The following is a 27,024-nucleotide window of genomic DNA, read 5'->3' as shown; positions in this document are numbered from 1 at the left end:
CCGTGAAGGAATCACTTATCAGTTGAGGCTGATAATGATGTAAATATACCTACAGAGACAGTGAATGCTCTGTCAGACTAAACAGAAGAAAATGTACTCAGTGGTTATTCGAGATATGCCAACTCAATTATCCTGTCTTATCAAGCAGTATGAACTGATCAGTGGTGTCAAAAGCAGCGAGAATGAAAAGCAAGGATTAGTGTATTCATTAAAATATCAAGTGATGCTTTGTTTTTGTGCAACATCTAGGACTTTTAGGACATTCATTTCAATATCAACAATGGAATTGTATCATGATGGTTTGATCATGTGTGTTACTGTTTTACAAGAACCAATAATCCAAATCAATGATTTGAAGCATATTGTAATAAAAAACTTACAAAATTAGTCACAACACAGTTGGTTGTATTGAATATCAATTTGATTATTTTATGTGATTTTTTGCTATGTTGTTATTGGAAAAAATATTTGTGGTGAATATTGTGATATTGATTTCAACCGTATGGCTGCTCAACCTATTACATTGCTCCTTTCCCCCCTTATTTCTTCTCCTGAACGTTGGTGAAGCCCTCACAACAAAAATATACAATGTATTTTTATGTTATTTTTCTGATCTAATTAGCTAAATAATCAGTACATTGAGACTGAACTTGCTTTTGATTTCAGTAATCTGCACATTTTTTTGATTATTCCGCTGGTGCTAAAGTTTCAAAGCATAGTTTACATAAAAAATGGGGTGTGTCATTTTTAAAATAGTTAGTCTGCTCAGAACATCACCAATAGATGGCTTCAGATATGTGAGTGGGCTTGGCTTGTGCTCTTCCAACGCTGCATTTTCTTTGTAGTTGTCACTGTTGCTGCATTCAAATGCTCCTCCAGTGCTACAACTTCAGAGCTCGCATATAGGCTATGTCTTGTCGTGCATAATTTACCTAAATAAAAACTAAGAAATTAGATGCAGTTCATCGTGTTGTTTTGTTAATATAGTTAGGTATTATTGTAGGCTAGTTGATCTCTCTTTCTCTCTCTAGTAAGTAAAGTTTAACTATATATACCCTAGGCCTATACAGATAAGTAAAGATACGTTAAGATAAAAATAGAAAAGTGTGGTTATTGCAGTTAAAAAATAAAAATAAAAATAAAAATAGGTAAGAACACAGGTGTAAACACTGCAAGATTTTCGAGGTACTTCGAGACATATGTATGTATGTATGTATTTTGTATGTATTCTGCCTGGGAAGGAAGTTTTTCCTCGCCGCTGTCGCACCAAATACATGCTCTTGGGATAATTGTCGGGGCTCTGTAAATTATAGTGTGTGCCCTACTATATGTGTAACGTGTCCTGAGATAACTTCTGAGTCGGTTATGATTTATTTGACACTATAAATAAAATTAAATACAAATTGAATTTGATCCTTATTCCGTCTTCTGTCATGTGTGCACGTGAGTATCGCACAATCTTTTTTCTTTTGAGCTGCTGTAGCACAGGAATTTCCCCAGTGTGGCATTAATAAAGTCAATCTTATTTTTATTTTATGGGGCCTGAAGGCAACACTGGTGACGCTATGAAGGGAACTCCCAGTTTCTCCAGTCACACAAACCTCCTACCCATGAAACAGCGGAGAGGGAATGAGGGATTGATACCACATTGCGGTGATAACCACCAACCAACATTTGAAGAGAAGTCCTTCAGCATTTCGACGGCAAGGTAATTACGTTACACATATTTTAGCTCACTAAGTTACTCTTTCTTTTTTTCGAAAGAGGACCTAGCTATCCGCTGAGTTTTCATCCCTGTGTGTGGTTGGCCATTTAGCTATAGCGATATATACACTAAATCGTGGTAAGGTAACGTTAACTGTTGGTTAATGTGTTTTGCTGTGGCACAAACTGAGTTTAACACCGTTGTATGTTACACTGCCTTGCTCTCGGTATGCACTTTTGACAGACCACCTTTTAAACGTAATATTTATCACCAAATGTAACGTTAGCTAGCGTTAACAACTACTGCTCGCTGGCCTTGTGTTGAAATGTTCGGATTTCGGATGACGACAAACCATCTCCCCTTTAGCGTTAATCCCAATCCAACGTGATTGACAGAGAAGCTAACGTTAATCTCAGTGGATTTTACCCCGAGCGTCTATTTAGAGTTTGTTGATATTCAGCTAGTTACAAATAAACATTCTCAGTTTTGTAATCCACAATCATGTAGCTAACGTTTCAAGAGCCCAGTGTAGGCTGTGTTTGAGCTAGCAAGCTAGCTAACGTTAGCTAAAATACTGAAGACGCCAGTATTTTAGGTGATCAGACCTTAAGCTCTTAAACCACACTACACAGTGGTTGCCGCGGCCCTTATGTGACTGAGCGCAGTGTTTTCAGCATGATTTTTAATGTAATGCTATCCCACAGGTGTGCCTACTACATTTGCAGTGAATCGCTGAATATATTCTCAGCTGCTCTCTTTCTTTGTCAATTTTAACCTAGCCAAACATGTGTTTTTGCTCTGCGACTCTTGTCAGGGTCATAGTTATTTAGGCTGTGTTTTGCCCAAAGACTGTATAAAATGCGTTTGCCTCGTCTAAGAACAGGGCGGAACGGAAGACCTGATTCAGCACAGTTTCCCACACGGTCATAATAGACTCGTTCTTTTCAATTTTGGGAAAAATGGGAAAACTTGATCACCGATATGTTTTGAGAACAGGTGTGTCTTTTGAAAAGCCACATTACTGCCAAGCTAGCGGGGCATGCTGTGAATGACTGGTAAACCAAGATCCACTAAGACCACAATAAATCTACCTGGACAGACAGATGAGCCAACAGACGTTGATCGAGAGCGAGGTGTCTGTGTTGAGAAACTGGTGATAAAGCAACTTTTCACAGACCTAAACAGTATGACTGCAGTGAGTTTCAAGGAGGCAAAATGTTAAAGTGAGTCAATGGGGTTTATTGTTGCCAAAGCAAAGCATGTCAGACTATCAACAACTGGAAATAATGAGTTTTCTGTAAGCACAGCTATGATTCAGTCTTGGGAAACTGTCTACCACACATATTGACCAATAGTAGCTTGGATCATAAACCTTCTCTGAAAAAAGCGCTTTAATGTTACTGTTGTCTTTAGAAAATAAGTTGACTCTATTTTGTCGTGTGTGTGTGTGTGTGTGTGTGTGTGTGTGGGTGGTATGAGTTTTCTATTTTTAATTTGGAACTCAACAACTCTGGATGTAACATGCTCCTGCATCTCTACAATGACATTTTGAAATACAGATATCAATGGGACAGGATGAGGGAGACAGATGAGACTCGTACAGCAACTCAGAACAGTGGAGAGAAACCGCAACAGATGGGAGGAGATGCTAACATTTAGATGAAAAATATCAGCGCAGCAAGTATTATAACTCACCATAAACTCACTAAATTTAAATAAATATGAGGGACAAACAGCCAATGTATTATATTAAAATTAGATTCTTAATTCAAAACTTGACAATAGAATGGAGATGCTCAGCAGTTTAATGCTGCATTAGTGTATATATTTTTCTTTGAACACTAGAGTGAACACCATAGTTAAAATGATCTTATGAAAGCCCCGTTTCTAGGCACCAATGCCAGATCTCTCCATCCAGTTGACACAAATAGACTTTATTCACTCACTGACTTAAACACTTGATTAGGTACACATGTACAATATAATGCTATCTAACAAAACAGCAGTGCTGTCACATTTATCTTCGCAAAGTTTGTAATGTTAAGTTTTTGGTGACATTGTCAGGTGTAAATTCAATATGTTTATTACTGAGGTCACAGTGTTGTTGTTGTGCTGAACTACATTATATTAAGAGGTATTTCTAATTTGTTGTCTCTCCTATTGTCAGATGTTACACGTCACTGCCAATACAAAGTCTGTTTGCCTAACAAACCATGAAGTAGATCTCTGTGGCTTCAAAACAGAAGGTTCCTGATTTATGGAAAAAGTCTATTATAGTTCCTGTTGCAAAAATCGGCCGCCCAAAGATTTTAAGTGACTACAGACCCATAGCCCTTACTTCACTTGTGATGAAGTCCTTTTGAAAAGCTGATCAAAAGAGAACTAACATTTAGGACGAACAGTCTCCTTGACCCACTACAGTTTGCATATAGACTCAACAGAGGAGTCCAGGATGCAACTGTGACAGTACTCAACCTCATCCTTAAACATCTTGAGGGAAATAAAAACCACGCTAGACTACTGTTTGTGGATTTTTCTTCAGCCTTTAACACCATTCAGCCGCACCTGTTGGTTGAGAAGCTCTTGCATCAGTTCCAACTGGAGGCCAACCTTGTGGGCTGGATATTGGACTTCCTTACAAATACATCTCAGCGAGTGAGGGTAAATGGTCACTTCTCTGACTGGGCCCTCTCATCAACTGGCTCACCGCAGGGGTGTGTTCTTTCCCCCCTCCTCTATATTCTGTACACCGACTGCTGCTCTGTGACTGAAAACCAACACTATCTCAAGTTTGCTGATGATACGGTTATTGTCAGCTTACTGAACAATGAGGAAACTTCACACGGTCCGGTCATGGACCACTTCGTAACATGGTGCCAGGATGCCTTTCTTGCGCTGAACGCCTCAAAGACTAAAGACATGTGTATTGACTTTAGGCATAATGTCACTAACAATGTAAAAACTAGTATAAATGGTCAGGAAATAGAGGTTGTTAAAGAGTACAAGTATTTAGGATCCATTATTGATGACAAGCTGTGCTTCGAGCCAAATACTAGTTTGCTTTGCAAGAAAGGCCAGCAGCGCCTGTATTGCCTTAGAAAGCTGGCCAAGTTTAATGTGGACAAGACCCTGTTGACCCTTTTCCATAGGTCCTTTGTTGAGTCAGTTGTCACCTTCTCCTTAATCTGCTGGTATGGGTCCATTACTGTAAAACAAAAAAACGCCCTCTCCAGGCTAATTAAGGTGAGCAGCTGTATCACAGGTTCTAGGCAAAAAGGCCTGGAGGAACTCTATCAGAAGCAGATGCTAAAAAGGGCTGGATCTATCCTGTCGGATAGTTCTCACCCCACTGGGGGACAAATAAAGTGACTTGACTTGAACATTGCCCCATTAAATGTTAATTAATAAAGTGTGTAGATCCCTGGTATAATGACCCCCAAAATGAATTTTATTGTATCACTTATCGGTTTGTTTTTGAATTGGTTACAACACAGCTTCAGACACCTAGGTAAAACACTGTGGGTCTGACGTTCTTAAACTGATACACATTTGGCACTTGAAATTCACTGTCTCTTTTGCAAATGTGAGTATCTGCTCCTCCCCAGCGTTCGTGAGCCTCAATACTCAAACCACAGCTAGGGTATAATGCTATTACCTGATGGCCTCGGCCTGTTTGTTATTCTATTTTATGGTACTGTTAGTGACAGCCAATAGCCATTGATCATTTGATTTCCTTCATAGGTTTGCCTCCAGAGAAACAATATGTAATGGCTTTAATCTTGTTTCTGTCATAATTAGAAACGCATGAAGTTTTACTGCCACTCACATGATGTCCCAGTTTCCTTTGGCCTACAACAGCCTTGGAAATATAGGCTAGTAGCACTTTTATGTAGCATGGTTTTGTGTAGGCCTATTTCAGAAAAGAAATATGAGATGAAATTTGAATAATCCTTGCTAGACAGAACGGCAGTGTTTAAGTAGTCTATCTCCTGGCTGGGCTTTGTTTTGAATAGCCTAAATGAAGAAGCCAAACTTCAAATTAAGTTGGCACAGTTGGACAATTAGAAAGGATGTGTATGTAAGGTTCTATATACTAGATGATGCAGCTACATGCCAAATGCATGTGGACAAGGGTGGGGAGTTGAGTATTGGTTAGGAATGTTAAGTACCCTGTGAAGGCCAGCATTTTCTTGCTATTGTCTAGCATGCTTACACCTGAGCTAGGTATCCCCCTGTCTTGACTTGTTTCTTACATCCTCCTGCAGGGTGTTGGGTATACATAATGCATATATTTCATCAGTTAGCACCCAAGTACTGTAGCCTAATTTATGTAGACCTGTTCCTGCCCTAGTTTGTACATATTTTGGCCTATTTTTAAAGGCAAAATGCAACAAGATGCTATATTGAGGATAGCTGCTGTGACTTTGGCCAGTGGCAGGCCAGTGTGTTATTTTGTGCTCACAACTGTCCATAAAGATGAAACAGAAACAAGATTTAACGGATTGAAATCAAATTATGTACGTTATGTACAAAGTGTGAATGCAAAAGACACTAAGAAAGCAGGGCCAAAAAGAGTACCATAAGAGATGGTTTGTTTGTTTACCCTCCTTTACTTGCTGGCCCCTCAGCAATTTGAAACTCCACCTATCTCAATGTTTGTTAATGATCTAATTTGTCTTAATTTGTGTAAAAAAACGTTCCTATACTAATGTATAGTAGAAGAATCTTATTTCTTTTTTCCCCCTTCTTTTTCCTCTTGTAATAATCACAGTAGTGATTAGGAAGATACTTGAAATTACACAGTTCCATCCTACATGAACAGATGTATGACTAGAGATGACTGTTCCAAGATAATATACAGCATATGCCAACTCTGTGAGGTTGTGGCTGTCGCCCTGCCTTCACTTGCCTAACCCTTTTTCAAGCTTGGTTTACTCTTCATGGTTAAAGAATGCAGAAGCGAAACAAAAAGGATTGAGTGAACCACTTGCTCATTGGAGGAGTTTATTTTTTTTTCTCTTCATTCTTTCCTTCATAAGAGAATAAGGATTTTCTTGTTGTGTGGAGTTTTTTTTTTTAATCAAACATGGTCATCAAAGGGATGCGGCGGATGTTCTCTCCATGGAAGACTGTGCAGGTCAAAGAAACCCAGAAATCCCGGGTCAGAACTCCGTGCGAGTTATTGCTCCTAAAATACAACATAGCTGTCTCAAACGTCCTAATGCACAGGCAAGTGGAAAGTCGTCAGGTTATGTTAGGGTGTTTTTTAAATAGTATGGTTCACTTGAAGTTAAAATCCAAGAAAGACCCGAATTTTGTGAGTTGTAAACTACAGCATTTATTGATTATTGTGCTATCTCCAGTCACTTTAACTTTGCTCTCGTTACTGGGTTTTATTGACACTTCAACATTGTAATTAAGAAGTACAATTTTTAACAAATCATGGAAATATGGGCTAAATGCTTTGCTGCACACTAATCGCTCCCTGTTGACCAGTCCCTTGTGTGCTGTCTCGGATATAATTTCTGTTAAGTTGTGTGCTGGTTTTCTGGGGCTGTGAGGGCCTGACAATCCTAATAAGTGACTTATAAACTTTGCCACAGGTGGTTTTCCCATATGACCTACCAGTACAGTGGTTATTACTCAACCCCCCACCCACCCCCCAAGACTTCTGCAGGAGCCATCCATGCTTTTATGGCCGGTTTCATCAACTTTAACTTAATTTATTTAGGGATAAATGACAAGAGGGTCCAGCCATTTAGTCCCTTGTTTGAAATTAAAAACTGACATTCCAAAGGAATTGAAATGGCTAATTGTAATGAATATATTATGCCATGGAATATGGAATTTTGAATGTTAAAAAGGTGAAGCAAAATTGATACCACGATCGTTTCTTTTTTTTTTTATGTAATTTAGTTTGTCTACTAACAACGCAGGCGATGCAAAGAATTCAACACAGTCAATCATGGAGTTACCAATAGTTCAGGGACACTTTAATTGCCTACACTAAGAAACATATAAATGGTAACTAATCATTTGTTTAACCGCCCTATTTAGATTTTATCCTCCCAACTGTAGTCAAGTTATCTGATAAATTAAAAGTGCAATAGTGGGAGGATGTAATGTAATGCATGATTTGGAGCTTATGGTTTTTTTTTTTTTTTTTTTTTTCTCCGACACACAAATCTGCGGTCTTACTTGACCGTAACTGTACTCAGTCAAGCTGTCATCAGACCTCCGTGTTAAATTTCAACAATGGCTTGTGTGATAGTGTCAAGCCCTCTCTAAAAGCTTATCCATTGTAAGACCTTGTATTTGATAAAACTGCTTAAAGGAACACGCCGACTTATTGGGAATTTAGCTTATTCACCGTAACCCCCAGAGTAAGACAAGTCGATACATACCCTTCTCATCTGTGCGTGCTGTAACACTGTCTGACGGTTCCAGCATTAGCTTAGCCTAGCACAGATCCTGGAGGTAACTGGTTCCAACTAGCCTACTGCTCCCAATTGTGACAAAAGTGACAAAATAACGCCAACATGTTCCTATTTACATGTTGTGATTTGTATAGTCACAGCGTGTACAAAAAACAACGTAACATGAGACACAGCCATCTTCTAACAGTAAACAAACTGGGAACTATATTCTCAGACAGGCTTGCTGCGAGCATATCACTCCGCCTAAATACTATATTCTTCCGCCTGAGAATATAGTTCCCGGTTTGTTTACAGTTAGAAGACGGCTGTGTCTCATGTTACGTTGTTTTTTGTACACGCTGTGACTATACAAATCACAACATGTAAATAGGAACATGTTGGCATTATTTTGTCACTTATTTGGAGCAGTAGGATTGCTCGAACCATTCACCTGCATGTTCTGTGCTGGCCTGATGCCGCTGGAGCCGTCGGACAGCGTTACAGCACGCACGGAGATGAGAAGGGTATGTATCGACTGGTCTTACTCTGGGGGTTACGGTGAATAAGCTAAATTCCCAATAAGTCGGCGTGTTCCTTAAGCATTTCTTGTAAATGGAATGATTTGTAATATGTGTGCACTATCACAAGAATCTTGGTGTTGTCTCCAGGACCTGTTTCTGTGCTTGTTGTATGCATGTTTATCCACATCCCAGATATATTGATCCATTGCTGTAGGTCATGGGTCCTTGAGCTAAAGAGTAATCTGGTGCTCAAGGAAGCTGTCGAGTACACGCATCATTTCTTGACAGTAGAAAACTAAGCGTGGGAGCCAAACTTGTGTAGGCTTAGTTTAAAAATGTAAAATTGGTCCCTGTGCTGATTGTAATTCACCTTTTTTAAAGGCCATCTTGCACTGCAAGACCCATCTGCATTGGTTCTGATATTGATTATGGTCTTGTTGAAGGCTCCAAGGCTGTTGATTTCTATAATATATAGTATACACAACAGCGTAATCAAACAGTCAACACAATCATGTGATGTGATTTGTTTTTATTGCTTCCTATAAATTACATTCATGAGTTAGAAGCAGCAGAGCACATGAAAAAGAGGAGACGGAAAGAGGTTTTGTTTGATTAGTAAGTTACCAAGTCAAGTTTATTTATGGGGTTTTTCCATTACACGGTACCTGCTCCACTTGCCTCGACTCTACTCGCCTTTTTTGGTTTTCCATTACGCAAAAAAGTCCCTGGTTGCTGCCAACAGGTATTTTTATTTTTTTTTTATTTTTTTGTAGTAGTATCTTTTCCGTCCAGGTTCCAAGCGAGCTGAGGCGATACCAAAAGGTGACGTGAAAACCTGCAGACTGCTGATTGGTCAGCGAGAATCGTCACTAATTGCTGCATCATCATTGCTAGCGACAGACGGGGGTGTCCTGAACAAACCCGCCATTTTTAAGTAGTCGGCTGTGTTGTTTTTTTGTTTTTGAAATGTGTCTTCTGGCTGTGGCAACAGCCACATGCCGAGAATAAAAAACACACCTTCAACGTTCTGCGTGTGTGTCGCGTTAGGTCCCAGCAGTTTCCTACTGGCGTCGCTATGCCGACCAGCCACGCTGGTGGTTGTGGTGAAAAAGGAGTACGGGGCACCACGGCCGAGTAGAGCTGGTTCTAGCAGTGGGTAAGCGCCACTATTTAGGCCATTAAGATCTTGCAAGTGGATCTTTTTTTAAATACTTTTTTGTTTTGCTATCTGAATGGTTAGGCCTACTAAGTGGTACAATATATAAGATAAAATAATAGAAAAAAATACCCCCCCCCAGTTAATTTTTAACCCTAATCTGTTCAACCAGGCTGGCCCAGTTGTGTAAATATTGGCCTTGCATTGTCTACCTGTGGGTTTGTATAGTAGGTGTAAAGAAATACAGGTGAGAGCGTGGTGTTGCAGATATTGTCAGTTTCCCTCACAAGATAAAACGCATGTAAAAGGAAACGTCTCTTTCAAAAACTGTGTACAAAGAAGAGGAAAACACACCCTTCAGACACAGGGAAAGGACAAACAAAGCATTCTCAGAACTCAGGATCTACTGTGGTGGTTGACCGCAACTCTCCTATCATGTCAAACATGGTTGCTAAAAAGAAACTTTCTAATTCTAATCTTTATGCTGTCGGCACCTTTTTTTTTTTTTTTTTTTTTTTTTGTTCTGTTGTAATCACAGCTTTTTCTATCATTTTCTTTTCTGGTTAAACTGTTTTTTGACGTTTCCCTATTTGAATTTTTCGTGAGGATCAACCCCATGACCAGCACTGCACAAATTTGCTTAAAGCATCGCTGAATTAGATTTTTTTTTTCTTCATCTAGCGTGCGTGTCTGTGATATGTTCTCACATCTCATTCGTGTTCACCTATGAAGGCCATTCTTTTTCAACAGGAGATTTAAAAGGCCAAAAAAAACAAACCATGAAATGAATGACCGGAAACAAATGTGCGGCAATAGAGAGTGGGAGATACAACCAATAGGCGCTGGCTACTGATCACGCACGCAGGCAGGGAGGAGAATGAAGGAAGAGGTGGAAACTAAAAGACAAAAGGTGGCAACCGATCAGAGAAACAATTTTCCTCCCCTCTGAGGCCAATGTTGTTGGTCTCTGTTTTCATTGCTTGCGGTTATCTCTCGACTTTCCTCTTCTCTGAAAGGCCATTCAGAGCCATTGTGAATGAGTCATTTTCGTACCACTCTAGCTGCCTAAAGATGGGCTACGGCTGGTGTTTATGTTTGTGTCGGCTTGACATAATGTCACTCCTGGGTGGAATCTTTTTCTGGTGATGTCACGTGTACTGCCTTGTGCGCAAACCACCCAACCCCCCACCCTTCCTCTCCACTTGGCCCCACCAAACCTTCGGAGAGGAAAGACTTACCACATGAGGGGGAAGTGCAGTTGCAGTAATGTTTTTTGGAGTATGATACAGTTTTATATCCCTCACTTTTTTTGAATGAAAACAGCTAGTTTAGCTTGTTTTGCTCTCAGCGCTGTTGTCATTTTTACTTTGATAAAAAAATGTGTTATTCTGTCAACAGTTTTCAAATCTTTGCGGGCATTTCTGCTTGGCGAGGGTGTGCATAGCAGAGAAATATCTGAAAGTAAGAGGATATGATGACATGAAACCACTAGAACGTTTATCTATGCCTGTGATGTTTCAACTGCGCTGTATCTTTGAATGCTGCTTTTGGAGCTCTGTCTTTCTTGATATTGATGGTTGTCATGATTAATCCTTAATCAGCTTCAAGTAGTTTGTGGTTAATTTGATTGACTTCAGATTAGTTGTGATAGTGTTTTTAAATATGGAGATAAAGGTGCACATTTTGAGAGTCTCTCGATGCAGCCATTCATAGTGTGTCACTCTTAAAAGTGACAGAAATAGGTGCAGGGTTTTCCCTCCCATTATAAGGTTTAGGTGCAGCACCCGAGCGGTTTTGGGCAGCACCTAAGCCAAATGAATGTTACTTTTCTCAGATCTAATGATTGCAGACTTCTTTAGCAAGTTTTGCCCTTAAGTTTTTTGAGTGTTATTTATTTTTTATCTGCTCTATCTTTTCAACATTTTAGATACAGATATAGTGGTAATAACGGTCCAAAATGGTGTGAAAAAGAGCTGCAAACCTACCACAAAGGGACACAAAGATGGCAAAAACCCAAAACAACCCCAAAGAAAACAAAAAGATACACAACTACAAAGAGACGCAAAAACCCTCAATACATTTTCATTTTCTTGAGGAAAGACTCAAATACTGGTTAGGTGATTGGATAAACCTTTTAACACCTTGCCGAAACCAGTAAGGAGAAGAGCAAAAACATCTTTTTCTCAGAGAAAAGCCTCCAGTGCCGTTTTTTGCTCTTCTTTTAATGAAGGAATACTTTCTAATTTGGATCAAACTTACGTGATTGCTACGCTCATCTCATCCGTGGAAGCTGCCATGTTGTTTGGACTAACAGTTGCTTCTAGTTGCGTCACACCTAAACCTGCCTCAAAACCAACACTGATTGGTCGGTCGTTTGGCGAACGTCTCCAAATTTTCTCTATCTCAAGATGCCAGACTGATCTGCAAGTAGAAAACTGGAGCTTGCGAGATCAGGACGGTCTCATGAGGCTACAATTTAGTAGCCTAGTGTTTGCCGCCAACAGAATCTCCACCACTGAGGCGCCCTTGGGCAAGCCCTTTAGTGATACTCCACCCAAAACTGATGCTTCACTTCCTCTAAACTAAACGGAGAAATTTGACTAAGGTGAAATTTCAGTGAAGATTTAAAGGTCCCATGGCATGAAAATTTCACTTTGAGGTTTTTTAACATCAATATGAGCCCCAGCCTGCCTATGGTCCCCCAGTGGTTAGAAATAGCCTTGTGAGGTCATAAGGAGCAAGATTACCTCCCTTTTCTCTGCTTTGCCCGCCCAGAGAACTTGGCCCACCCATGAGAGAAATATCATGGCTTTCAAACGAGCAAAGTGGCAGTTGGTCAAGGCCACACCCCCACCCTCCACCTTGCCCCCCCCCTCTCTCCTCCTCAATAGCTACAGACACAGAAATGGCACATACTAAGGAAAGCTCATTGTGGGACTGGCTCTAGTGGCTGTAATTCTGCACCAAGGCTGAATTTCGGAAAAGAGACTTCAGATACAGTATTAGGGGACCACTAAGGCCTATATAAAAGCATCCAAAGAGCACCATGTCATGGGACCTTTTTTAAAGTGAACAAATAATTGTATCACCTTATTATTTACAGTACCAGGTGCCTCAAGTCTATTTGTCACTATAATACTAATCTACAATCCATTAATACATCTGACAACAGCCTGTTTTCTGTGACGAAGCAAACGACAAACGTTTTACGGCCACCTTTCGAGTCTTCAGGAGGTAATCGTTTAAAGATTTTAAGTCAAATATTACTTTGAACTAAACTACTTAGCTGCTCACCTGCTGCCTGTGTGAATATGGAGTAGGGGATTTGCTGAAAAAGAAATCTACACTGGTAAATAAGGATTTTAAGAAAGTTAAGTGATGTTCAAATGATAGTTGTCAACCAGTTGGCTTTGGACAGGCAGGGTTCAACTGTGTGTGTCGGTGTCTCTCTTTTGGTGGTCTGATAAAGAAGCCACTCTGTGCAGGTTTATGAGCAGTGTTATGATTCAAAGTTCAGTTAAAAGCTTATGTCACTCTAAAAACCCTCAAAGACCCCAGTACTATTATCGTGTGTAATGCCGAGAGTGTGTCTCCGATTGGTCCGATTTATTAAAAAAAAAAAGCCACTTCCTTAACATTCTCAAATGAATGTCAATCCTGTAAGTAGGTCTACATTAAGTAAACCTATGACAATTGTAACCTCCCTGTTCCGTAAGCACACACTCCTCCTGCGTTGTCTTTCTCTAGTGTTGTCATATTTACTAAAGTTCTGAAGGGAACCAAAAGGCTTTCAGGGTCAAAATGTTAGGGAGTAAATCTTATTCACAATATCATAAGGCTGAAGCATTTCCGGACTTCTGCCCTCAAAGTATATTGTCCTGAGGATTTCCATCTGTTTTGCTTCTGGCAGAAACATTTTTATCAAAGCCTGCCACGTGGCCATCAGGTGTTCCTTAACCTTGGCACACACAGATTTACTTCGGAGTAGTATGTATTTTACACAACCTTTATGTTCCTGCAGGGTCAAGCTACAGACAATGAAAAGTAATTAATTGCATACATATGTTTTTCAATGCATACATATTTTCTCCAGATACTTGTATTTTTCTCCATGTCCAGGTCTCTGCTTGAATAAGAAAACAATAGCATCTTTCCACTACCAAAAGGCATATTTTCATGCACTTTTAGCATAGAAACTACAAATTGCATATTATTTTAACCCTCGTATTCAGAATCCCGGTAGACTACTGTATTCACGGACGTGGGTACATACAGGTTAGTTTATTAGTTTCAGGATTAGTTTGTTTTTCCCTTTTTTTGAGTGAGATTATTTCTTCACCGAGCATGCTGTAAGCTGATTCATAGACCAAAGGTCCTCTGCATATAGCTGACTCAGTGACAGCTAATCTCTGATCTGTCTCATATACTTTTAACAGACTGATGCAAGTGCTCTTTGTCTCTGTGTTTCTCTTTATTTCTCTTTATTTCCACTCAATACTGCTCTCGTTGCACTCTTTACACTATGTTAAGGTACACAGCTGGGTTGTCACATAGCTAAGCTGTTGCAATGAGGACTCTCCTGCTGCGCTGTTTGCATGATGCTATCCATATGTTTATTTTCACACTTGCATTTTAGTGTGTGTATGTTACGTTAGAATCATGGGGTTATTAGGTCAATTTGTTGTCTGGACCTCGGCAGGAGTAAATTGGACGCCAGGTGTTGACAAACCAGTTTATAGCCCATTTATTTGGCCCTGTTTTGCTGGCCTAAATGAACAGGCCTCTGAGCTGAGGTGAGATGACGTACTGATGTACAGTTTGTTGTCGTGCCAACCAGCTAGCCTGCCCGTGTATTTAGCTGCTATTGGCTGGAGCTGAGCTGTGCTGGCTGGTTGCCCTCTCTACAGGGGTGGGGCTGACACAGTGCTCAGCGCTGACCTTCACTCTGATTTATGAGTTCCTTCTTGTAGTCCAGTTCCCTTCCTCCCTCTTTCCTGGTATCCATGCAGTAGATCAGGACTTGCCTCCAGCTGTAACTCACACTCTCCCGAACACAAGCAGGGCCACCCAGTGTCCCCCGCTGACATCGCGGTCTATAAACAAACTCATGATATGCAGCAGATGTGTGAGTTCATCTCCTTGTTAATGTTAAACCTTGGCTGTTGCCTGAATGAGAAACCTACACAAAGTAAAGTTGAAGTTAAAAAGCAAGGATCTGTGAAAGAACTGGTAGGATAGTATTTTTTTTGATCAGCCATACTTACAGGTTAGCTGTATGTCTTGAGAGGCAAACCGGTTAAGTACCCTTAATTACATGGTTAGTTGACTTGGTTACTCCATCAAACTGTAGAAACAGTATGTACCACAATACAAAATAAACAAATAAAATATTGTCCCAGATCGTAAAACTTAATTTAAAGATTGTAGACCTCTTACTCTCTCCCTCTGCACCATGGTTGGTGCTAGACTATAGACGGAGTCACCTAGCAAGTAGAGATGCACCGATTACAGCTTTCTAGGCCAATTACGATTTTTCTTTGAGTTAGGCCAGCCAATACAGTTTTTTTTTTTTTTTTTTTTTTTTTTTAGCCAATTCTGATTTCATTTTTTCTAACCACTTTACAGCACACACAAGTATTTATTTTCTGTCTTTTCTTTTGATAGAACATTTTGCACAGAACATGGAACATGTTTTGAACAGATAATGGAGCACTTTAAAATAGAACTATATAAATTACTCTTGGTGTGGGAAATTCACACGCAAAAATTAGATTTTGGGGTTTTGGTGTTGTCCCTCCACGCCCTTCTTTTTCCTCGCAGGTGTTGCATTTTGCAAACTTGTTATATTCTGCACACATGCTGAAGAATTTCCAAACAGCTGACATGTTGCGGGTTAATTCACGAGGTTCCCTACATGTGCGAGAATAGCGCGGACACGCGCTTCACACGTTGACATATATACAATGGACCAATAGACCCCGTTGCTCTGGACGGAGACCAGTGAAGGCTATTAGAAGCACTTTTTCGGTGATCTCTTGCTTTACTGCGCAGCCTCCAACTGACAGAGACAACGTAAATGTGACGTGAGCAACGTGTCTGAAAGTTGTAAGTCTTCTGGTAGCTGTGACAAGAGAAATCTCAATCATTTCCAATCTTACAGAGACGGAGAGTGTAGGTATATTTAAGGAGATAACATAAGCACAGGCTAATTATTGCTAACTAACATGCTAGTTAACATTGGTAATTAAACCTAAACAGCTAATGTAAGTCGAAACTGCCTGCGAGCTTCTCCTGTACTGTACGGTAATTCCTCTACTGTGCGACAGTAAGTCACTTGGTTATGACACAATCGTTAGCCTATTTTTACAAAAACGTCTGCTACGGAGCTATAACGTGAGGTACAAGGTAATGGAGCCTTTTATACATTGTTGTTTCTTTATAAATAAACAATGGACAAATAGTCTTTAAACGCTTCAGATGTAAAGTTATTCGCAGTCAAGTGACGTAAAAAAAAATGGCGGTCAGTGTAATGCTAACAGGAGGTGCTCGCTTCGTAGCAACAAAATGGCGCCATCGGAGCTTCGCGTTCTGAAGCGAAGCTTACCCCCTTGGCTTCACACCGCGCGTGGGTACGCGAGACACACGCGGCGGAAAAGTTGAGAGAAAGTCAAAAGTGACTGTAATGTCGCGTGTGCGTGCGTCCTTGAGAACTCTTATAACTTATGTTGTCAGTTAATTGTAGCCCTAATCGCCATACGTCAGACTGACCTGCCGGTCATGGCCAAGCACATGAAAACCGGCCAATTCCGGTCACCGGCCGGTCTATCGGTGCATCTCTACTAGCAAGCAAGCTATCTAACTAGCCAGGCGGATGGCCACTAAATAAATAAAATGTGACAACTTAATGTCTTATTCACACACTCTTGCCACAGTGTAGGAAAGCACATTGCTATCGCCAGATGAGTGACAACTTTGTTTGACTCAATTGATGTAACCAGTGTGTTATTCACAGCAATTTATTTTTCCTTAACAGGTGGGCAGAGTGTCGGTAATAGCTGATGAGGTGAAGAAAGGCACACGAGGCCACTTCACCTACTGTCAATTGGCCCTCACGCAGAGTGACCCTGTTGCCTACTTTGTCCCCACATCACTTCAAGAGGAGGCTTGGCTCCCTCTGGGTGCAAGAAACACCATGTGCCAAAACTGGAGAGGACTTACCACTGCCCCATAGACCACCAAACCTCTTGTGAACCTTTCCCTCTAGTCTGAGGACCCTCCTAATCCTCCACACTGCCCACATGGCCAAGATGAAGAAGGTGGCAACATGGTCAGCAGAGGATGTCTCTGACTGGCTCAGCAAAGAGGGGATGCTGGAGTACATAGATGCCCTCCGTCAGACGGACGGCCCTGCTCTGCTCAACCTCAACAAGGCAGATTTCCAGATTCTTCCCCTCTCGCTGGTGTCGTCTGATTGCGGGCAGCAGCTGTTGGAGCGACTGGAGACGCTGCGGATAGAGACTCATATTGAGGATCACAAAAACGGGCACGCGAACGGGCATGCTGGTGGGCTACCTAATGGAACTAGCAAGCCTCAGAGGAATGGCACATTGGGGATGAAGGACTTCAGGATGGAGATGGTCCACATCCCCATCCCTACAATAGAAACGACGCGCACCTCGTTCCCTGCCGAGTGGGGAAAGACGGGCATAGCGTTTGTCTATGCGGTGGTGTGCTTCGTTACCACCACTGTCGTCATTTCAGTGGTCCATGAAAGAGTACCGCCAAAGGAGCACACCCCACCACTGCCTGATAAATTCTTCGACCTGTTTAACAGGGTGGAGTGGGCCTTCTCCATCTGTGAGATTAACGGCATGCTGCTCGTGGGACTCTGGCTGATACAGTGGATTCTACTTAAGCACAGGTACACTCTAGTTTAGTCAGTCTTATTTATTTTAAAGTTTATATCTGATTTGCAACTAAATGAGAATTTCATTATTCATTTTCTTGATTGTTTTTTCCAGATCAATTATAGGCAGGCGATTCTTTTTCATTGTGGGCACACTCTATCTGTACCGGTGTATTACAATGTACATCACCACTCTGCCGGTTCCTGGGATGCACTTCAAATGCTCTCCAAAGGTATTATAGACACCCTTTTATTTCTCTCACCATTGTAGATTTGTTGAGCATGAAAGGCTTCTTTCTTACTTAACTGCTTTTGGCACAAATGTGTTGAATGTAAAAATTCTGCAAAAAATGAAATCTCTTTTGTAAGCTGAAAGCCCCTTGAGTGCTCTCCATTGAACACTGATTGTAAGATGTGCTTGTCCATTTTTCTGGTGAGCATAGATGATACAAAAGAAGCATTCTGTTTTTTCTCTATGCACCTCATAGCTTTTTAAAACCTTTGAATGGTGTTCATGACTTTTCTTCATGCATGTGCTTCTAGAACACAAAATACCAGCAATATGGGTACACACTGCTCAAAACAACCACAGGTACAACCCTCATAGAGTAAAGTTAGGGAAACGTGGGTTTAGGCAACTATTATTTATAGTATTTAGGGTTGGGGAAATGTGAGGGTCATTGACTGTAATGATCCGTCAAACATGTTCTACACCGTTCCACCACTCTCATCCTTTAGTACTGTATCTACTGTATATAAAACTTAGTTTTACATGAGTATTTGCACTTTCTGCTACTTTTTATTTTAAAACTTCTAATATTTTAGAGGAAATATTGGCTGAAAGAAGTCTTTTTACTCCACTAAATGTATATACCAGATACCTATGCAATGAGATTATCTCTGCAAAGTGAGGGAAATTGATGTGTTAAAGGTGCAGAACAATACTCAATAGTCCTCACCTATGCCATGTAGACATGTACACACCTGTCTGGATTAACTTGTGTTGTGCTGCGGCTCTTTCTCCTCTGCATCCTACTTTTACACATAATGTTTCTTTAGCAGCTAAGAGTTATATTGTCAGTTATTATACTTTCATTAATTTAAGTGTTTCTTTTCTTTCAGCTTCTCGGGAACTGGGAGGCACAGGCAAGGAGAATAATGAAGATGATTGCTGGTGGGGGCCTATCCATCACAGGTTCCCACACCATGTGTGGAGATTATCTGTACAGTGGCCACACAGTCATGTTAACGCTAACGTACCTCTTCATCAAAGAGTGTAAGTTCCACTGTGTCTGTACTATAGTTTAAGTAAGAATGTAGAGGAAGGTTTTTACTTTTAAAGGCACATAAGAAGATTTAATTCAATTTTATTTATAGTATCATATCATAAGAGTTCTCTTGAGACCCTTTACAGATAGAGTAGGTCTAGACCACACTCTATAATTTACAAAGCTCCAACAATTCTGATAATTCCCCCAAGAACAAGCAGTGTGACAGTGGCGAGGGAAAAACTCCCCATTAGGAAGAAACCTCGGACAGACCCAGGCTCTTGGTAGGCGGTGTGGAACAGTGACTTTAAATGGTAGTTGTAGTAGTTCATGTCATATCAGTGCACTGCAGGGCATTACAGGATGTAGCGTGGCCCAGCAGAGCATGGATGGACGTAGCAGGAAGCAGCAGGGTTCAGCAGGACGCAGCATGACATTGCAGGGCACCGCAGAGCTTAGCAGGTTCCCTTTTGAGTTTTTACTTTCTCAAAGTCTATCTTTATATTTACTAATGTCCAGCTGACCATTTTGACAACCCCAAATGCCATACTGTAGTGCACATTTCCTTCAGAAGGTCAGTTCAGATGTCAACAAAATTATGTACTATTCAGAAATGCTGACCGGGCTGTTAAAGGGTTGAAGTCCAAGAGCAAGCAGGTCGTCTCTCACACTTATTGATTCATGAAGTGGCATTAAGCCATATTTATTACAACATATGTTCAATTTCATAGCTGATATTTGAGGTTCACACACACACACACACACACACACACACACACACACACACACACACACACACACACACACTACTGTTTTAACCACCATCTGTATTCTACTGATGAAGTGTGCCATTGCTCGGCTGTTGCAACATTTCTCTAAATTGTGTCAGGAAGTGTAGACATAAAGGAAATGTAGAGATGTTGCACTAACCACTTATGTTAGTATCAGTGTGTTTAGACCTTGCTCTGTTGCGTAACCACATTTTCTGTTACTTAGCAGGGATTTCCGTTATCAAACGTATTTGGTTTACGCACTCACTCGGTTCACCACTAAGCAGGAGGGTCAGAAGTCCGAAGCATTTTAACTGTGCGGTCAGGTTGTAGGCATTAGGCCGGTTACACACTGCAGGCGTGGCGTGAGCGTGGCGTTTCTGTTGCGTGTCAGCTGCGTGGATTTTGTCTGTCTTTACACGCCAGAAACGTGTCTGACGCGGCACTGCTGCTGCTAGCCTTGTCTGGACACATGGATGTTTCCCATTGATAAAATGAAATACTATGTTAAACATAAATATATACTGATTTGATTACAGCAAAGACAACTTCGGCAGTATTGACTGCAAAATAGGCTACAGAATATTTTGTTAAATAAATAAAATATATATATATATATATATATATCTATCTATCTCTATCTATCTCTATCTATCTCTATCTATCTATCTCACCTAGAGGCTTTCGAACATCATGTCATTTGTTAATATGTATTTGTGTCTAAATGACATATAAACATATTTTGCCTGGAAACGCTTCCAACACGCTCGCGTGAAAAATAGGCGTTCTATTTCTAGCAGGCACACGTCTCAGGCGCGTCTCGAGCATTTTTCTCATGCTTTGAGTAAACTGTTCTTCCCTCTTCTACATCACATGCTACTGAAATGCTTTACCACCACAGCAGTGACATCAAGTGGTGAAACGGAGAACAGTTTGGTTAATATCCGCAAAAGAGCCACAGTGCTCCATCTGACTTACAGAGGCCAAATACAGTGTTTTTTTTTCTACTAATTGGCAGATGCTCACTGGTCCATTTAGCTGTTAAAGAGAATTCAGCCTGTTGGGTTTGCTTTGTGTATCCGGTGTATTAACCCTGCTCGTTTTTTCATGTTTGATTGGCAGATTCCCCCAAGCGGTTCTGGTGGTACCAATGGTTTTGTTGGACATTGAGCGCTGTAGGGATTTTTTGCATCCTTCTTGCCCATGACCACTACACTGTGGATGTGGTGGTTGCATACTTTATCACTACACGCCTCTTTTGGTGGTACCACACTATGGCTAACCAGCAGGTGAGTGCAACATGTGGCACAAGTTATGTTACTCCCTTGGAATTTGAATTAAAGTAAAAGTGAAGTAAGTCAAGTAAATGGGCACACTTAGTCTGGTTCTTACCTTACAGATGAACTGAAATTGTAGTCGGCGAGTCCCGCAATGTAATGACTTAAGCGTGCTCTGTCCCTGAATGTTTTATTGCAGTGTGATTGCAGGCCAGCGGGGGGGGGGGGACAGTCGTGCTCTGGCACAGTTCAAGGCAACTGGGCCAAGTGGGAGTATGCCCTTAGGATAAAAAAGGACAGCTGACACAATGTAAAATGACAGTTTCTGAATAATGTGAAATAAATTGCTCAAAGCAAAAAGGAACTAGTAAGGACATTTGCGTTTTTAATATTTAATGTTCACACTTGCAGTATTGTTTTCTTTTTGTTTCAGTCGTTGAAGGAGACGTCGCAGGGTAACCCGTTCTCGCGGGTTTGGTGGTACAGACTGTTCAAATACTTTGAAGAGAACGTCAACGGCACGGTCCCTCGTAACTATCAGCTGCCGTTGTTATGGCGATCGTTGCAGTGGAACCGCGGTGTGAAGTACAGCAAACTGGAAATCCAGTGAGGACTAGGATTATGACTTCCATAAGTGCTGTTTTTACCCATGGAACATGGCACTGTTAAATGTAGCGCTGTCCTTTCACCTCTAGTAACAGACACATCCCTGTCCAAATGGGTAGCACTGTGACCCACCTAGTATTTTTGTGTGTATATGTGTATACATATATATTATCATATTTTCTCTTTTCCTCTTTCTCTTCTGGTAGATTTTGCCAACACAGAGCACTAATATATGTTTTGTGTCTTTTTCCTTTTCGTGGGCCACAACAGTTTATGAAGCATTTTGACAAACTAAAGCTCAAAGAATTTTTTTTTTCCCCTCTCTGCACAAAACCATAAGTAATGTCCTCATGTTCTTACTAGATTTTTAGTGCAAATGGTGTTAATCAAATGCTCATTTGATAACCAAAATTCCATAAGTATTTCTTTTTTTTTTTTTTTTTTTTTTTTTTATATAGCAAATTACTTTTTTTAAACTTTCCTTGCTAAAATGAGTCAAAGGTGCAAAAAATATTTTTAAGTATGTCAAACTTTATTTTTCAAAAACTAATGATGTCCAACAAAATATTTTTAGATTTTTACCTTTTTCAACATGAATAATTGAGAGCATAAGAATCGAATGTGGTATAACGTTATTCCAGTGCCTTTCTTAGCTTGATTGTAAAACCGTTCAAGTACTATGTGTCTTGTCTCTCTGCCGCGGGTGTGACCTCGCTGTGGTACGGGGTGGTACATAGTTAACAGTCTCGTTCCCATGAATGTAAAAACGACTACGCCACAGCCTTACCAGAAAATCTGTGTTCCCAAAAAGAAGTGCAGTGAAATATCCTGTTTATTTATTAATGCTTTACAATGTCGGTTTGTGCTTAGTTTGTTAATGCTGTTCTAATAGAAAATAATGACTGTTAATTGTATTCTTTTTTTTTTTTTTTTTTATAAATGTCTAACATTTCATTTTTACCAATCAGTCTTTTACCAACACAAGTCATGTTCATAGCCCGATCACTGGACTTCAGTTGTCTGCTAATTTTACTTTCCACCTCTAAATTATCTGCATCTTATCACTGCCTGATTGGAAATTGGAGAAGACATGTGTCTAATACCACTTTCACTTCGTGGGCTCAACCAGGGTTGACTTGTGTTTTGAAAGGGTTATCCTGCGTTGATTGACTCTGCGTCATGACCCAGGTCTAGAGGTCGGTTGGACATGGGCCGTTTTCAGTGTAAACTGCACACAACCAGTGTCGCTAACAATCTGGGCGGCACAAATTGTAGTTGGTTGTCAGTCATCTCATCCGATCAGTCCACAATACACATAGGGCTGTCAAAACTGGCTAAAATGGCGTTCAACAGGGGTTGATGCATAGACTGTAAAAATAAAGCCAAAACCGTATAGGTCATAAATCCCACCACCTCAATGTTGGCAGATGGGACATGGGCCAAGCTAAAAAAAAAAATTGTTTGTTCAAATGTTGATTTTCTTACATCAGATGACAGACCAGGAGTTGTAATTCCACTGTTTGGCCACTATGTTCCATATGCATATCCTGGGGGCCTGCTGTACCCTTTTGATGAATAATAAAACCTGGATACAGCTTTGAGGTGGAGCCCTGTTAATTACTAAAAGAGTTGCACATGAAGCCTCCATGGAGTGAAAAATTATCCAGATGATCTCGCTGCTTCCGCACCGTGGAATGGTCCATAGAGTAGGTGTACTAGAGACCTCTGCCAGCTGAGCCGGCGACTTCCAGTTTAGCTCTCCATTAAATTGAATGTGGATTAAATGATTTAATCGTGCAGCTCTTCTAGACTTTCCGAATGTTATCGGACCGAATGGAACAAATTCTGATAGTGAAAGGAGTCATTTCGCTGGGGTTGTATGATGCTTAAAAAAAAAGAAAAAATGTATTTCCTGATTTACACATCTCTTTCGCCATGCAAGTCGATCGGCATTTTTTTTTTTGCCAGAGCGCATCACGTGACTGTCCAGGAGTTGCAATTCTGCTGTTGAACTGCAATGTTCAGTTTGCTTCAAACCCTGGGGCACTGCCTGGGTGCCTGCCGTATCTGTAATAATTTGGCTAACTTTTGTACAGCGGGAGGAAGTGGAGATGCGTCGTCCATCTTTATACAGTCAATGGATTCAACCTATTGGAACATCTATTTTTGCAAATTATGTCTATAAGGGGGCCAATGTACGAGATGCATAACTACCTGTGTAGGTATATTTATTTCAACATAACCACAAACATGCATAATCAACTAATATAATAATGGCCTATATCATAAAACTCTCCCTCTGCACTCTGGTTGGTGCTAGACTGAGAACTGAGCCCCCTTGCATGCCCCTAGCAAGCCAGCCAGCCAGCCAGCCAGCTGTCTGTCCACTAAATTGATCAAATGTAACCACTTGTTTCATTCACATACTCTTGTCACAGTGTATCAAAGCCCATTGCTATCGCCAGATGAGTGACAACTTAGTTTGGCTCGCTGTCTTTAACCAGCGTAGCATGAAGGCATGTTGAGTGGAATTAGCAAGCTAGCTAACTCGCCAGCCGGCCACAGCTGGCTGCTCGGTCCCACAGCGCAATGGTGTTGCAGTTGATATAAGCTCCCTCTGAAAACCCAGCTTTAGAAAATAAACTTATGAAAATAAGTGTTTTGTATAATTCTCTCATCTACGGCACCGCCACGCTCTCTTTCCGGTCGCCCGAGACACAGGTCTGCAGCCGGCGAGAATCTCTTTTGTAAGATGAGTCGGCAAGCCTAACTTTACTCTTATTGTTATGAAACTTTGTCCTAAAATGGTCATCTAACTAGCCTACTTCCCTTCTTTACTGCTACTGTTGAGTGTTTGAAGGTCATATGTGTTTTATAACGTAATTGCTGTGAAACAATCATAAAATAAGCTTTAATTTTTCTTATTCACAGCTCGTTCCGCGCTCTCTTTCTCTCTCTGTCTGTCTGCTCGCCCGAGCTCGCACCACACGTCTCTGCAGCACACATTACAAACTGCAGGCCCACTTTACAATAAGGAATTCAAGTACAAAACACCAGTCCTTGTGGTGTGCAGCTGGACTGTGTGACGTTGGCCGTTCACTGAATATGTGAACGTAACCCCCCTCCCCGCCCATTTCCAGCACGTGAGGTAGACCTAATTAGTATGGATCGGTTGTATCGGAGTTGTCGTGACCAGGGATAAACGTGTTGACTGGCTTGGTTTGAATTGACAAAATAAGGGTTGAACACGGGTCAGATAACCCCAGTCTGACCCTGGTCCTTGGTGTGAAAGAGGTATTAGGTGCAGAGTTAAGTTATTCTGGACCTGGAAATGTCATCTTTTGCTCAGGATATAACAAGACCCTCCCTTTTTCCCCACATTGAGTCCCATTTTGAAATCTGAATTATCCTCATTACTGTCTGGTCTTGTAACCTTTGTGGTGGTAATGAGATCTAGAGGAAAATGTTCAATGTCAACACGTGTGTTGAGTTTAGGGAATGTCAAAGTTGTGAAAACAGAACCTTCAGGTAAAGTTTCTGAACATGTCTGTAATAAATCTGTGTGCGTATTTTGTGTGCTTCGTCTCGTACTAAATCAAGCTGCTACCTTCCAGTTTGAAGACTGTCTGTCTGTCTGTCTATCTTCTGTATTGCCTCAAGTGCAATGCCAAAACTAGAAGTAACTCAACATGGAACTTGTGTGGGGAAGAAGCTGAAGCATGATGCACAGAGCTGGTGATATATTTGACCATATGTATGTGTTCAGTATAACATTAATTTCCATGAATGTGAAAATGCTTCCTTATTGATAATCCTAATGATGTACATGTTTTTTGTTTGTTTTTCTTTTTTGCTTTTCTTTGTGTAGCTATGGCTGAAATGTAAAGAATAAGTATTGCACAACTCATCTATAGGGAAAGATTTTGTGAATTCAAACGGATTAGGTTTGAAGAGAAACTGCACTAAGCTTTAGATTATATAAATCCCAAATAAATAATGATGATGTGATTGATTTCTTTAAACATTGTCCAAATGACAGGGTGAGAAAATGACACTATTTTCAACTCCTGAAGCGCATACCTTTCAATGCAAACAAGAGTCTTAATGTTTGAGACAAATGAGAGTCCAGGCTTGTCCTCCCTGTCCAATCATTTTTACTTTAGAGAACGGTTTCTCAGTTTTTAAGAGCACAGCAGGTTCCTCACATTTGGCCATAATTTGATATGAGATAATATTTGAAGTAACGGTCCAAACATGGCTCTCTGTTTGAGGATGAAGATTAGAGTTTAGGTTTGTCTTCCAGTTTTTTTTTTTTTTTTTTTTTTTTTTTTAAACGTTTCTTATCCTGTATGTTCCTCTGTAAACTTCTCACCACATTGTCTCTTTTCTCAGATGTTTGTAAGATATCATACGAGATTGTACTTGGGATGCTTTTGAATAAAACCTTTTACTAAAATGTATTTTATTCACTGTTGGTAACTTTAGTGTGCCAAAAGATGACATCATGGCAGACCCACTAACAGCCAGCAGATGGACACATTGAGTTGCATAAGTAAGACCAGTACAGAGACGGGGATGACCTCTCCTTAAGTGTGTTTTTGCTTCCAGTTTGTATTTGTGCTCTCCACCTACTGCAAGTATGTCTGACATAGTTACTTGCTCAATTACTTTTGCTCATTCTGGGCCTTTTAGCTAGTATTTCAAATATATCACACTTGTTTCAACATAAGTCTTCTTGTACTCCCCTTGTTCCCCCAGGTGTTTTATAGCAATAACTTAAAACGCCTGAACATGTGGAATAAAACATTTTTTTTTTTTTTTTTTGTCCTTAATGAATATTATTTGCTAAATGAGCAACAAACTTAGTGCTTGAGAAGACGTTGCTAGGTATTATATTAACACCCAAAAACCCAGCAAGCTTGCTTCATCAACACTGTGTGGGTGTATTCTGATCAGCAAACCCACATCACATTTTGCCAAATCCTGATCAGTGCATAGAAAAGAATTCCAACCAGTACAAATACAGAAAATATCTCATGTGAAACAACAAAAACGGTCTAGCTGTGTCAGAAAGGTCAGTGTTCATGTCAGAATCTGATTATGAAAATAGGTTTTCTGGGCCTTTTAAGACAGCAAAAATGTAAAGTAAGCTACTGACTTTAACCCAATCCTCTTTGGAAACGGGTCCAAAAAGTGTATCTTGCAAATTATGAAATGACTGATCTGTGCTGATTTTTGTGAAGGAGGGGTGGGGGGGTTGTTGCTTGCTAAAAGAGCAAGAGATCCTCATAATTCCTAGCATGAGAATTTGCTGCCACCCTGGAGAGATTGTGCTGGCCAGCCAAACCCAACTCCCACACACTACTACTGTACACAAATGAGGAAGAGGGAGGAGTGAG

General features: G+C 40.6%; 1 protein-coding gene across 1 annotated transcript; it reads left to right on the top strand.

The window, feature by feature from the left end:
- Positions 1 to 1,575: 1,575 nt before the first annotated feature.
- Positions 1,576 to 26,085, top strand: sgms1a (sphingomyelin synthase 1a). The gene is made up of 6 exons (XM_028603645.1): positions 1,576 to 1,708; positions 16,832 to 17,719; positions 17,820 to 17,937; positions 18,827 to 18,980; positions 20,865 to 21,031; positions 21,453 to 26,085. The coding sequence occupies exons 2-6, from the start codon at positions 17,097 to 17,099 to the stop codon at positions 21,627 to 21,629; spliced, it is 1,239 nt and encodes a 412-aa protein (XP_028459446.1). The 5' UTR covers positions 1,576 to 1,708; positions 16,832 to 17,096; the 3' UTR covers positions 21,630 to 26,085.
- The last annotated feature ends 939 nt before the right edge of the window (positions 26,086 to 27,024 follow it).

This window comes from Perca flavescens, chromosome 17 (genome assembly GCF_004354835.1).
Source record: "Perca flavescens isolate YP-PL-M2 chromosome 17, PFLA_1.0, whole genome shotgun sequence".
NCBI classification, from domain to species: Eukaryota; Metazoa; Chordata; class Actinopteri; order Perciformes; family Percidae; genus Perca; species Perca flavescens.
The sequence above is the reverse complement of the archived record's forward strand: the minus strand, read 5'-3'. Positions and strand labels throughout refer to the sequence as shown.

Coding starts and splice junctions, on each gene's coding strand:
- sgms1a (XM_028603645.1), top strand. CDS start 17,097: ATGGCCAAGATGAAGAAGGTGGCAACATGGTCAGCAGAGGATGTCTCT. Junction 17,938..18,826: donor ACTTCAAATGCTCTCCAAAG/GTATTATAGACA, acceptor CTTTTCTTTCAG/CTTCTCGGGAACTGGGAGGC. Junction 18,981..20,864: donor GTACCTCTTCATCAAAGAGT/GTAAGTTCCACT, acceptor TTTGATTGGCAG/ATTCCCCCAAGCGGTTCTGG.